Here is a 13804-nt window from a genome sequence, read left to right on the forward strand (position 1 = left end):
GGATTCAAATACTTTTTTTTTGTTTATCACACTATCTGTGTAACTTTGGACAAATTATTTAAGTTTTCCCTGCCCTGGTTTCCTCAACTGTAAAATAGAGATAGTGATAGTACCCACCTGACAGAGTGGCTGTGCATAGTCTATGAGCTAAAGCACATAACCACCCAGCTCCGTCCTGGCACATGATATGAACTCAGTAAATGTGGATTGTGGTTATTGTTATTATTTTCGGGTATTTGCAAACTCTTGACTATCCAAGACTTTCATACCACAGCTCAATCTTCGTGTGAAATCCTGGTTTATTCTTCATTCTTTTCATTCATAAATCATAAAATTTCACTCTTGAAATGGGAGTAGGTTCCAGATGTTTGAATTACTGAATTTATTGTGGAGCCACCATTCACAATCATAGAAATAGTCTTCATTTGCATTAGGAGCATCATAAAATGTCTTAGGTTATTCATCATTTCAGACGCGGATGTGAGCACCGTCATAGTCAGTGCACTTCAGTGGGGAGCACAGTCTTCTGCTGGCCACCTACTTCTCTGCCCGGCACTCTGGAAAGGCAGACGGTCAGAGGCTGTGTGTGGACGGCTCCCACTATTATCTTCAACACTAAACCATGACCAGAGAGCGTATTGTTGAGCACCAGCTGGTCTTTGTGAACGAAGCTGGGGAACGATTTTCAAAAGGGACAACTGCCTATATGTGAGGAGTGACACTTTTGCTCAGTACTGTTGTCTGTGCATCCTGCTTCACAAAATACATAGTAATCCAATGAAAACTTCCTTTCTTCTGGAGCATGAGTTGTCAAGGGGTGAACAGAACAAGAAGCTGCGAGCACACTCAGTAGGACCGATTCCCAGTCCGCCCCTCAGTGGCATCATCCTAATGTAAATGGCATGTTAGCCAGCACACCAGTGCCTTTCCACTGCAGTGCATGGCTTTTTTGGGATTTCCAGTACTCAGTTGATGAGGAAATTTTGCTGTCAGTTTGTTCTACTTTATCTGTAGACACAATGTTTGTGATTAATTTTGCAGGTAGTTTTAGAAGCTTCTCAATAATAATGGGGCTTTTGCCTGTTTTCCCTACTTGTTTTGGTCTCCTTTCTTTCTTTAGTGGTAAAATTAATTAAAAATATTTTTTTATCTGTATGTGCTTATTATGAAAAAATTTGAGGTTTTATTTGAAGATGAGAAGAAACTGATGGCTTCATGTCATAATCTGACCAATTTTTGTGACAGACACTGCGACCAGGGCCAAATGGATTGCTGAGTCAATAAGACCTAATTTTCAAATACTCATCACTACATTTCCTTTTCTTACTTTTCGTTTTTGGGTGAAATTAATGCACTCACGGAATCACTTGTCCTGGGACATAGATTCATATTCTATATTGACACAGGAGCCCTGTTCATGATTTGTGCTTATGATATTATTCTGAGTTATACTATTTATATTATTATTTATATCATTACTATTTATATCATTACTTTTAGGCTTAGGTGAAACACTTTTGTGATTTGAGGCCATGACAGCAAAATAGTAGAACAAGAATACAAACTAAGCAATGAAAATATGTGAATGTAGACAAGTTCTAGGCTATTCACCGAATGGTAGCAGAGGTAAACTGACTAACTGCTATTGAGAGTCTAATGGGATTTCTGAAAATCATAGTTGCTTACATTTCAAATCTGTGAACACAATGTTTTTAACTTTTCTTTTCCTCTGAAGCCACTAAACCTCCAGGGACCACACTTTGGGAACACTACCCTGTGTTTTTTGATGAGAGCATTTCTGGAACAGGAGTGGTGAATGGGGTATAGGCGGGAGGGGACTGGCCCTGGTGAAGTTTAAAGAGAACAAAAACCAGAAACTAAAGAAACAGCAGGTCCAGGCTTCTAGTTTGGGAGATCTGGGGGGCCAGGAATTTAAACTATGTCCTTGTAAGTGTTTCCATTTCTTCTTCTTTTGTACCTTACAGAGTAAAAGCCAGGGATCCATCTTCGTCCGGATACACGCCCCGTGGCAGGTGCTGGCCAGAGAGGCAGAATTTTTGAAGATCAAAGTTCCCACCAAGAAAGTATGAACATGTTTCTTTTGGGTGTGCGGGCTTCCTGAGGGCTGGATGGGAACAGGGGTGGGTGGGACGTTCATTCTGTGAAGTTGAAATCCCTCCTGCCTCCCAAGGACCCTAAGTGTGGGGCAATGATGTAGGTGGGATGGGGAAGAGATGTGGGGTGAGGAGAGGAGCTGGGTTTGGGAGATCTTTTCACCTCAGAGCTCCACCTGGGATGTGCTCCATGAGAAGCCAAACGTTGCCGTGGTCCAGCTTCTTGATTTCTCTGTTGTATGTCTTTTCTCCCTCTTCTTGGGGGTCCCAACACTGCCAGGCATTTCTTTAGAGTGAATGTAGCAAGGAGAGCAGACAGTAAGCCGTGCTGATCGGGTCAGCAGCGTGTGGGGAGAATAGCACCAAACTTGCCATGAAGACACCTATTCCTGTTGCGACTCTGCCACGAAGTATTGTGTGATGGTGGGTTTTCCTGGTCTCTTCTGTAGAACAGAAAATTCTTAATCAGGCGAGTTGATCAAAATCATCTGGGGAGTGTTTTCAAAATGTCCATGCCAGTGTCTCACCTCTGGGATTTTGATTCAGTTGGTTGGTATGGAATGAGGTTCTGGCATCAGTATTGTGAAAGAAATTCCACAGGAGGTTCTGATGCACATCTGGGTTGAAAGCTACACAGTTTAGGTGATTTTTGTGTGTGTGTGTGAGGAAGATCAGCCCTGAGCTAACATCCGATGCCAATCCCCCTCTTTTTGCTGAGGAAGATCAGCCCCGGGCTAACATCCGTGCCCATCTTCCTCTACTTTAGATGGGACGCCGCCACAGCATGGCTTGACAAGCGGTGCATTGGTGCACGCCTGGGATCCGAACCTGCGAACCCCGGGCCGCTGAAGTAGAGCACGTGCACTTAACTGCTGCACCACCAGGCCGGCACCCAGTTTAGATGATTTTTGAGGTCCTTTTCAGGCAGTATGGTCTATGTATAACTTAAAAATCTCCCCAGGGAATTCCTAGGTGATAGTCTTTTTGTAAAGCAAAATCCAGTAAATATCTCCAAAAAGAAAGGAAAGGTATCTACAGATTCACCATTTTTTTAATTAGGCATTTTAGGGCCAAGGAATGGCTATTGACTGTGATCATTTGAGATGTCTCTAGCAGAGTCCTGGGGCAGATGATCTAGGTCAAACTCTAGTTTAACCATGGGTGATCTATAGGTGATCTCTCTGTCTCTGTCTGTCTGTCTGTCTGTCTCTCTCTCTCACGCACACACATCCATAGAGTCATTTCACAAATGGTAATCTAGCTTTGAGGAGATCATCTTCATCATTCTAACTCCCAGTACCATAATTTCCACCCTCTCCATTATTCACAGAACTCCATAGTTGTTGCCTTCTGCAGCACCACTGTTATCACCTGCCTTCTCATCGCCGTCTTCACCATCAGTAGCATTGTTACAGTCAGCAACACCATCTTGATTAGCATCATTGGCTATGCTCACACCATCTTCACTACCCACAGATCTACTGTTCCCATCTAAGATCACTCATCAAATACCATCAAGTGTGATGCCAACATGAATCTCCTACTCAAGAGGGATCAAGACTGTGGGTTCTGTTCTTATAGGTTTGTTAAGATGGATAATACCTCCATGGCAGTTGATAAATGATTATGAAACAATGAACAAACACAGACATGAATAGTACCTACAAACATTTTGCCAATAAAAGGTAGATGTTTTGGGGTCACATGCCTGAGTGTCTTGGCTTCCCAAGCACCACACTGTGATCTTTTCTCCTTCAATTGCACTGCTGTGTTTTTTTGTCTCCTAGTTTTAGATCTCTTACTCCTAATACCACTGTCCTCAAATGCAGGCGTCCTCTTTGTTATGAGCTTCTGCTCCTCCTCCACTAATGTTCTCCCAATCCTGTGGCAACAAGACCAAGTCTTAGCCTTGGATGGAAGCTTCTGCTTCCCTCTGGTGGTGTCCTAACTTGGCCAACCCTTTCGCTTCTCTTTCTTCTGTCTTCCTTCTAACTTCCATATATATTTCTTCCACGTTCTCTGGTTTATCTAAATATCTAGTGTTCTTTTAATCTCATTCTGTTTGTACCTTGCTTCCTATGTTTTTATCGCTGCTGGCTGATCCTTGGAAAGAAGGTGAGCAAAACTCTAAGGCCCACGCTATTTCTTTTATCCTCCCGGCTGATCCTTTTAGCAAGAAATCTAGAGACATAGAAGTGTGCATCCTTCTACTCTCCCCTCTTTGCCTCTTTTTCTTCTTTGCTCTCCTCCTTCTTCTTTCACTTTCGTGCTCTTCCTTCCCTTCTTCCCTCTCCCTTTCGCCTCCCTCCCCTGATGCCTTCTCCTGGCCTTCCTCGCTGTTCCTGGGACATTTTACCACACCCCTCAATTCTCTACCACCCCTTCTCCTCCTCATTCTCAGATTCAGCCCCAAGGAGTGCCTGCCTCTGGTCCCCCTAGTCTCTTCTTGTCCTTTCACAAGCTCATATCTTTGAGAGCATGGTTCTGCTGAAATGACATGTCTGCCCTCAGGGTTTATGTGCCCCCATGCATTTAGCCCATTGGAACTTACCATCTGTCATTTGGGTAGTACCTGCTCTTGAATTTGTAGATGACATGATCAGGACAAGGACGTACTATAACGTAGCCATCTCTGAGTTTCCCTTCTCTTTCTTCTTTGCATTTATTTTTTTTAATTCAAATATATTTGACATATTACACATGTAAATTTAAGATGTACAGCATGTTAATTTGATACATTTATATGTTGTAATATGATTGCTATTGCAGTAGTAATTAGCACCTCTATCATGTTGCATAGTTATTCTTTCTTTTTAGTGCTTGGAATAATTAAGTTCTAGTCTCTTAGTAAGGTTGATGGTTATAATACAATACTGTGTCTATTTTCACTATACCGAGCATTAGATCTCTAGGACTTATTTACTACTCGTTGTGAGTTTGTATCCTTAAATAATATCTGTCTGTTCCCTACCTCCATTCCCTGGTAACCAGCATTTTACTCTCTGTTTTTAGAAGTTTGGCTTTTGAAATTTCACATATGTGAGATCGTACAGTACTTTTCTTTCTCTGTCTGACTTGTTTTACTTAGCATAATGTGCTCAAAGTCCATCCATGTTGTCACAAATGGCAGAATGTCCTTCTTTCTCATGGCTGAATAGTATGCCATTGTAAATATATATCTCACATCTTCTTTATTCATTCATGTGTTGATGAGCACTTAAGTTGTTTCCACGCCTCCTTCCTTTTCAGTTTGGTGGCATAGGGTGGGAGACACTGCCCTAGACGAATCCTCAGAAGACCAGACTTCTAGCCATCGTTCTGCACTTATTTGCTGTGGGATTTGGGGATGTCACTGTCTTTCAGAGCCTCAGTTTACTCACCTAAGATATGGGCATAATAATACTTGCCTATTTTTCTTAGAAGGTTGTTACAAGAATCCAATTCTTAACAAGTACTATGGAAATACAGGATTTTATTATTGTGTCTGTCTTCTCAAATATTTTTATGTGTACTCTCAATTCCTGTTCCCCCAATCAACTTCCTTCTTGATGGAATAGGCAGCCAACATCAGTGGAGTTCCTAATGTAAGAGAGTCTTTCAAGAGACACTGAAGGACGCAGAAACCATCCATGCCCTTAGAGAGCTTATAGTCAAAGGGCACAACAGGAAAAATGCACGTACTCAGACATCAAAGCACTAATTAAATACTGTGTCAAATAGCAACTGGTTAGCACAGAACAGATTCTGCATGTAGATATGGTAGGCCAGGGAGGCTGGGGAGAGCAAAGCCAGGTGGTGGCTCCTACAAGACTTCAGATCTAACAGAAAGAACTTTTCCCCAAAGTTTCTGGGCCCCAGACTCAACACAGGCAGGCTGTTCTGGCATCCTTCTGCAGGTTCAGCCACGTGGCCCTAGATCTTCTTTGTATTCATAGAATGCACTGGCTTGTAGTTGACCTCACAGAGGGTGTCATAACCAGGAGCGAGGATATAACTTGGTACGCTGGGTAGGGTGTATATGTTTATAAAAATCTGACAACCTGATCCCAGGGGTGGCAGTGGGTGTTAAATCCAGTTCCTGAGAAGGGAAAGGAGCATGGAGGGGAGGACAAGACAGGGTAGTCTGTAGAGGGCTAGTGTTGGGTCCAGTGGCATTTGTCTTCTGTTTTAATGGGTTTAGGGAGTGACTACAGTGAGAATAAACTACATTTGAAGAGAGCCACATCCTCGCAGCAGGGGGAATGCGGAGGAAGACTGGGGCATGGCGTGGGATCAGTTAAGCATCCTCCAGGCCAATGGAGGTTTGTGTCATAACTCAGGGGTCCGGAGAGACCAGGAAGATGGGGAGGAAATCACAAAATCGAGGTCTCAAATCCGGACAAATCCATGGTAATGCATCCAGGGACTCGGAGTTCTGAGCACAGATATTAACTGGAAGGGGACTCTTGGAAGGAAGCATTTGTTTTCCAAAAACAACAACAGAAGAGCCAGAGCTGTGTGAGGGACACTCAACATCCATGCACAGGAAGGGGTGGGGAGGCCTGGCCTTTGGCCCCGAGCAGCTTGGGAAGGTTTGAAATGGGTGCTTTCTCACCTCTGCTCATTACCAAGGTGGCCCTTCTAGATTGTGGTCAACATCCATGTTTATTTCTCATTCACTTTTTTATATGTATGAATGAACATCCCCCTTTCTCACTGCTTACATTCGCTTATTCTCCGAGTGCTGCCTCCGGCAGAGACAAGGCCGGGAATGGACAAGGGGGAGAGAACTGAGTCCATTCTCGTCAATAAAATCATGTTAATCCACCCAGAGTCCACTAAATTTGGAAAAAGTGACATGTCTGGTATGGGTGAAAATCACTTTTGTCCAATCAGTGAAAGCTGTTGTAGCTGTTATTAATAGAGTGGCTGACAGTGCGAGGGTCACGTTTGTGTTCCCAGGAGCCTGTAGGGACTGTAGCTTATGAGTCCTTTGCATGCAAGTAGATGCTGTTAACTTCCAGCAAGTCATACTTTTTAGGAAAGCAGACTCAGAACTCCCCTCATCTCCAAAACAGGAGTAATAAATGTCGTGGAGAGCTGTTGTAAGGAGCAGTGACGATGCATTTAGGATGCCTAGCATAGAGGCACACGCAACACATGAGAACTGCTATTACTACTGTTGCCAGTATTGTCGTTTGTATGTGATGTGTGTAGGGCAGCACAGTTGGCACCAGATCGGGGCTACTCTTTCCTGCAATTTCCCTTCACAGCCAGAGAAAACAGGCCCAGTCCCTTAAATCTACGAAGGCAGCCAGAAGCCCGGACACGGAATTGGTGGAGAGGCGGGAACAGATGGCTTTTGGACTACGTGCTGGGGGATTTCCATTTCCTAGAGCATGGGTCCTTGGGGTGTCCATAAACATAATGGCTCCATGTGCGAGGTCTGCGATGCAGTCGCTGGAAAAGCCAGCGGGAAGGCTGCTCAGGCCCCACAGGGCAGGAGGGAGAGCTTGAAGGCGCCTATTTCAAGGGACAGACAGCAGGTATGACAAGTGGAGACCTTGAGTTCTACTACTGGCTCTGCCCTCATGAACCTGGGGTTATTTTATTTGTATCTTAGCCTACTTCCCAAAACAGGACTTGAGATGAATTACAACCAAAAGCATAAATACAAATGGATCATTTTTAAAAAGGAAAAATAAAAGAATTATGTAATTGAGGGAGAATCAGGGAAGTGCAGGGGAAATAATGATTGTGGAAATAAAAAATAAGGGTGATTGATGCAAATGAGACAAATTTCATTCTGAGCTTCCTGATAGCCAAGGCAGAAATAACTGTGGCTCACATAATCTACAGAAATGAGCATCTGTTTTGTCAGAGGAGGCAAACTTTTCCCTGTTAAAGCATAATTGTTATGCAAAGGATATGAACAATATAAGAGATGTATTTTCAGTAATGAGTTCATATAAGGTGCTGGAATGTTCTTTGCATGGCCATTTCTTAGCCAATTCTGAACAAAACCTGAGGATGTGATGTTAAACTGTAGTTCAGGGAGGGTTGTACTACAAAGTTATGGTGAGCAAAGGATTCAGACAAAAGTCAGAGCAGAAATGTCATTCATACTTTAATTCTCCCCATGGAATTCATATTTTGAAATATTTTTTATCTACTAAACTTCTTTTATTAAAGAATAATTCATCTTTCCATTTTCATTAACTGAGAACTTATATAACTGCCATTAAGAATTTTCTAATCAGTGTGAGAGAATCGGTGTTACCAGGCTGAACTAGTGTAATTTCAGTTAAAAAACAAAGAAACTTGACATTTTCGTTAGCCTGAGAGGCCCTTTAGGAGGAAAATATTAATTCCATTAAGCTTTGTACGTTATTGGAAGTTGTTCTCAGATACCTATTACTGCTTCTCTGGAGACTCTGATTTGCTAACCATGGCTTTTGCAAAAGTTCCACAGGAAGACCCTCCCTCTGGCTCATGGTGCCCACCCAGCTTTAGGGACTCTGCCTGGCCAGAACCACAGCACCCTTTGCTTCTCAGTTGTTCAGATTTGAGGCTTGTATTCGAGTTTTCCAGAGAAACAGAACCAATAGGGGCTGTGTGTGTGTGTGTGTGTGTGTGTGTGTGTAGTGTGTCATATATTTATTTTTTGTACATATATTTATTTGTACATATACATATGTATATGTACAAATATACATATATTTATTTATTGTAAGGAATTGGCCCAAGTGATTATGGAGGCTGAGCGGTCCCAAGATCTGCAGTTGGTGATCTGGAGACTCCGGAGAGCTAATGGTGTAAGTTCTGGTCCAAATGCCCATCAGGCTTGAGACCAAAGAAAAGCTGGTGTTTCAGTTCGAGTCTGAAGCAGGAAAAGGAAAAGACCAGCGTCCCAGCTCAAACAGGCAGACAGGAGGGGTTCCTTCTTACTCAGCCTTTTTGTTCTATTCAGGCCTTCAGCTGATTGGATGAGGCCCACTCACATAAGGAGGGCAATCTGCTTTGCCCAGTCCACCAATTCAAATGTTAATCTCATCCCAAAACACCCTCACAGACACACTCAGGATAATGTTTGACCAAGTCTCTGGACACCCCATGGCCCAGTCAAGTTGACACATAAAATTAACCATCACAAGGCTTGTACTTTTAAGGTCCATAATCTTCTTTGTAGTGGGTTGAATTGTTGAGTCCAGAAAGATCTGTCCAAGCCCTAACTTTGGAACTTGTGGATGTGATCTTATTTGGAAAAAGAGTCTTTGCAGATGTGATTAGTTAAGGATTTCAAGATGAGATCATCCTGGACTTAGGGTGGGCCCAAATCCAATGACAGGTGTTCTCGTAAGAGAAAGGCAGAAAGAGATTTGAGACACACAGACACACAGGGAAGAAGGCCACATGAAGACAGAGGCAGACATTGGAGTGATGTAGCCCCAAGCCAGTGAATTCCTGGGGCCATCAGAAGCTGGAAGAGGCAAGGACGACTTTTCCCTTAGGACCTTGAGAGGGAGTGCAGCCCTAATCACACCTTGATTTCAGACTTGTGGCTTTCACAACTGTGAGAGAATAAGTTTCTGTTGTTTCAAGCCACCCAGTTTGTGGTAATTTGTTGTGGCAGCTCTAGGAAATGAATATTCTCTTCCTCTGGGCAGAAAGCAATAAGCAGACAATTCACAATCTGGGTCTCTGGTGGGCTTATTGGCTTGCTGTGCATCCCAAGAATCCACTTTGCATCTTCTAAGTTTGCTTTAAATAGCCTTGTTCACTCCTTGACATTGGGCTTTGGGGTTGTCTAGAGGATACTTTGTCCAAGCATCCTCATGCAGCATGGCCTTGGCCTGTCTACATCTACTTCACATTCCATTCCTGCTTTGATGAGATTGGAAATTCTGGGAGAGGCTCACCTTAGCGTGGATGGTGGAAGGAGACCCAGTGGCTAAGAAGAGCTGCTTATTCAATTCAACAATTACTTTCCCATTTATACTTCTATTTCCAAAGATAGTCATTGGTTTGATTGAGTAAAAGCTTCTGCCTTGGTAAGGGATATCTGTAAATAAAGATGTTAGCATGTTTTAAAGCTTGTCCACATTTCATAATTCTTATATTTGACTTTGACAAGAAAAGTTCATAAAACTACTCTCAAGAGTGTCAATCAAAACAAAATATCTTAAAATAAAAAAACTTGTAACCATAGCTATGTTGGTAGATAACTAAATTAGCTGAGTTTTAAATGTAGCTAATGCTTCCTATGTGCTCTTTGATAAGAGCCTTATGTGCATTATTTGTTTTTATCCTCACAACAATATGAAGTAGATACTAGCTTTAGCCCCATTTTATAGATGAGGAAACTGAAGCTCAGAGAGGTTAATAAACTTACCTAAGGTTACATGGCTTGAAGAGGATAGATCCAGGACTTGAACTCATTTCTGCCTGACTCCAAAGCAACGCTCCTACCCTCTCACTGTACTGAAGAGTCCATAACTGGGCTTGAGGTAGCGTGGTCTAGAACAGCATTTCTCAAGGTGTATACTGTGGAGTGATAATCCATGGTCTAGCAAACTCTAGAGACACTAAATATTGTAATTTATCTGATCAATTAAAAGTTACGAGAAGGCTCACAGTAAACGAAATGGTTAAATTTTGTTCAACCCCTTTCCTACTGAATACCTATTAATATCCTGGGGAACCAATGATCAACAGATCATACTCTTGGAAATTCCACCCTAGATTAGATAACCGTGGGCTGGGAGAGGCAACACATTAAAATTTTTATTTTGTCATTGCTATGGGCTATCTCAGTGAGTTACTTAACAATCTTGGATTATAGCTTTCTCATCTGTAAAGCAAGGAGGTTGGACCCTAAACTCTGTTATAACTTTAAAATGCTATGGCCCTCATATAAGCTAAATGACAATTTGTGAATTTGTTAATTCTGTCCCCCAGTCATTGATGTTAGATGGAACAGATATCTTTTGGAGTCATTCATACTCTGATTGTGTTCAAATATCTGAGAGTAAAAATGTCCTACATCTGCTGCCTCTTCAAGCTGTGTTTTAAATGAGGTAGTACACTTAGGCTGTGGGTGCCTAGTCCTCATCTGGGCCTGCCCTTTGTCCCTGAGCCTGGGAACGTGAGTGGGCATTCTCTGAGTTCTCCTGCACATGCTGGACTGCTCTCCTCCAGACCATCCCTCTCATGGAGTCTACATTGAGCTCCCTATTTTCAACTCTTGTTCAAAGGAGAGAACTTTACTCCATCTTCCAGGGCTGCAGCCTTTTCAAATGCTTTAAATGTTTGCCTCTGGTCCTAGAATGATCTCCCCGTCCTCCCTAATTAAACAGCAAACAACAAAGAACTCATCCTTTGCATTCCAGCCCAAATCTCAGTCCCCTCATAGACCCTCCTTTATTCCTTCAGGTGAGATGATCTCACATTTTCTGGACTCTTAGTCAACCTACAGATAGTATTTTTCTTACCTATTAGTTTTTCTTTAATTGCTTTGGGTGCCTTACTCTTGTGTCTCCAAATGAACCATAAGCCTCCTGAGAGCAGGAAATACAGTTTATGTTTCCTATGTATTCCCTGAAAACTCGAGTATGGTATTACCTAAATAATAGATGCTCAGTAAATACTAGGTTGATTGACTGATGCCAAATAATCCTTTCTCCCTCAGCACCAGGATCTTCTTGTGGCTGTGATCTACAGCACAATAGCAGGAATTTCAGCTCACAACTGTATGCAGTCCACATGAAATTCAGGAACTGGAGTCACACTCTTTTTCCCTCCTCACCTTAACCAACTCCTTCCTTCATCAGGTGCTGATTTAGTGACTCTTTGGGGCTATTTTGCTGGTATAGTGACTCCTCCCTGGTGACCAGACAGTAAGAAGCAGGCGAAACTCCATGAGCTTTATTAAGGATGAAGTTCTTGTAGGTCTTTGGTCATGGGGAGAAGGGTTGCTGTCTACTCAGTCTTCAAGATGCTTTTCAGGACAGATTCTTTTTATTATTATCTTATTATCGTCAATAGTTTTTAAATGAGCCAGAACTGTTGCAGTTCACACAGGGTGGGCGGTAGGTGGGGCCTTCCCCCTTGTGGTCATTGCCTGTTCCCAAACATTTGTTTTTAATAGAGGCACGGCTGAGAGAGTAGGTTTACATTTGATATCTTTATGGGCTTTTTGGTGCATGCTCTTTGATTGCTATTTAAATAGGCTGGGAAGAGTGCAGAGTGCTTTAACTTATTATTCTTTTGTTGTTTTCTGTAATGTTTCTCATTTTCAAAAATCAGAAAAAATAATCGGTGCCACCTAAGTATTGTGGTTTCAGTGAAGAACCTGAGATGGCACATGGCCATATTCTAGACGTAAGGCTTGGTCAGATCACAGGCCTGTCAGACTGAGTGCGGGTCTGTTAGCAGACAGGCCTGACTCGGGACTCAAAAACAGTGAAGCTAAAACTATGAAAATGTAATGGGAAGTGAATATGAATTTTTTAAATTGAGTTGCTTTTAGACTCATGATTAAAAAAAATTGAAATAGAAGCGATGGTTTTCTTTTTTAAAACCTCAAGTCATGTCTATCTGATCTAGGGTAGCACATGCCAGATGGGCTGACTGGGACCTAGACGCTGGACCCAGTGCTGGTAAGGCTGGGAGTGGGAGGCAGTGGATAGGTGGACTGTAGAATTCATCATCCAAAGTGGGACCTTTTGAGTGTGTAATAGCTATTAATAATTATGCCAGGACAACAGTAGTGAACCAGGACTGTTCCAAGTAACTGGGGTATGTGATTGCTCTCCCAATAGGAGACGTGGGAGTGGGGGGCCCAGCTTGGCCATGGCTGCCCCTTTGGGTCTATGGGAAGGGGCTAGCAGGAGGGCAGAGGCAGAGAAGCAGGCAGGGGCAGTCTGCTTTTGGCACTTGGGGCTCACTGGCAGAGCTCTTCTTACTCAGTAGGAACTGGGCTCATAATGGCTCTGTTACATTTTCAGGAATTTTGCAAGTTGGTTGTTACACCTTTGATAGCTTGAAATTGGCCACCGTGGGAGTATTGACACCATAGAAATCAGCATCCCTGAACCCCTTCCCCCAAGGTGGTTGGTAAGCGTTTACCAGCACCCCATGGATGAGACCCCCAAGAATGGGAACTGGGTGCAGAGGCAGAGTGGGACCATCGACTAGATTTGTCCCATTGTCGGGGGCAAGGTCAAACCTGAGAGAGTTATGTGATTCCCCCCTGGGCATTAAAGGGCTGTTGGTCAGAAAGGGGCCAGGAATGACAATGTCTATGTCAGGGACGCTAAATGGATGATGTGTCTGCCACCTCTGATACAGAGATTAATCCTCCCCCACTGCTTGCTCCCTCTGCTCCAGCCACACTGGCCTCCGTGCTGTTCCTCCCAAATGCCAGGCGTGTTTCCCTCTCCAGCCCTTTTCGCTTGCCTTTCCCTCTGCCTGGAGACCTTCTCCAGATACCCGCAGAACTCACTCCCTGACTTCGCTGGGATCTCTTCTCAAATGTCCCCTCCTCAGACAGGCCTCCCTGACCACCCTATATGAGGCAGTCCCCTGACGCTCTCCATCCCCTTCTCTTGTTTTTTCTAACACTCAGCACTACTCGATACCCAGTCACACGTTCATGTCCTTGTTTTATTGTTTGTATCCCCACTGCATGGAAGCTTCATGAGGGCAGAGAT

General features: G+C 43.2%; 1 protein-coding gene across 1 annotated transcript in view; it reads left to right on the forward strand.

Annotated features, from left to right (window-relative positions):
• The window catches only part of ANO2 (anoctamin 2), a 323597-nt gene that overhangs the window by 55335 nt on the left and 254458 nt on the right, over positions 1 to 13804 (forward strand). Inside the window, exon 3 of the mRNA XM_058559006.1 lies at positions 1986 to 2084. Coding sequence (XP_058414989.1) covers positions 1986 to 2084 — 99 coding nt within the window. The remainder of the gene's footprint in view (positions 1 to 1985; positions 2085 to 13804) is intronic.

The sequence above is a fragment of the Diceros bicornis genome, chromosome 17, assembly GCF_020826845.1.
Source record: "Diceros bicornis minor isolate mBicDic1 chromosome 17, mDicBic1.mat.cur, whole genome shotgun sequence".
NCBI classification, from domain to species: Eukaryota; Metazoa; Chordata; class Mammalia; order Perissodactyla; family Rhinocerotidae; genus Diceros; species Diceros bicornis.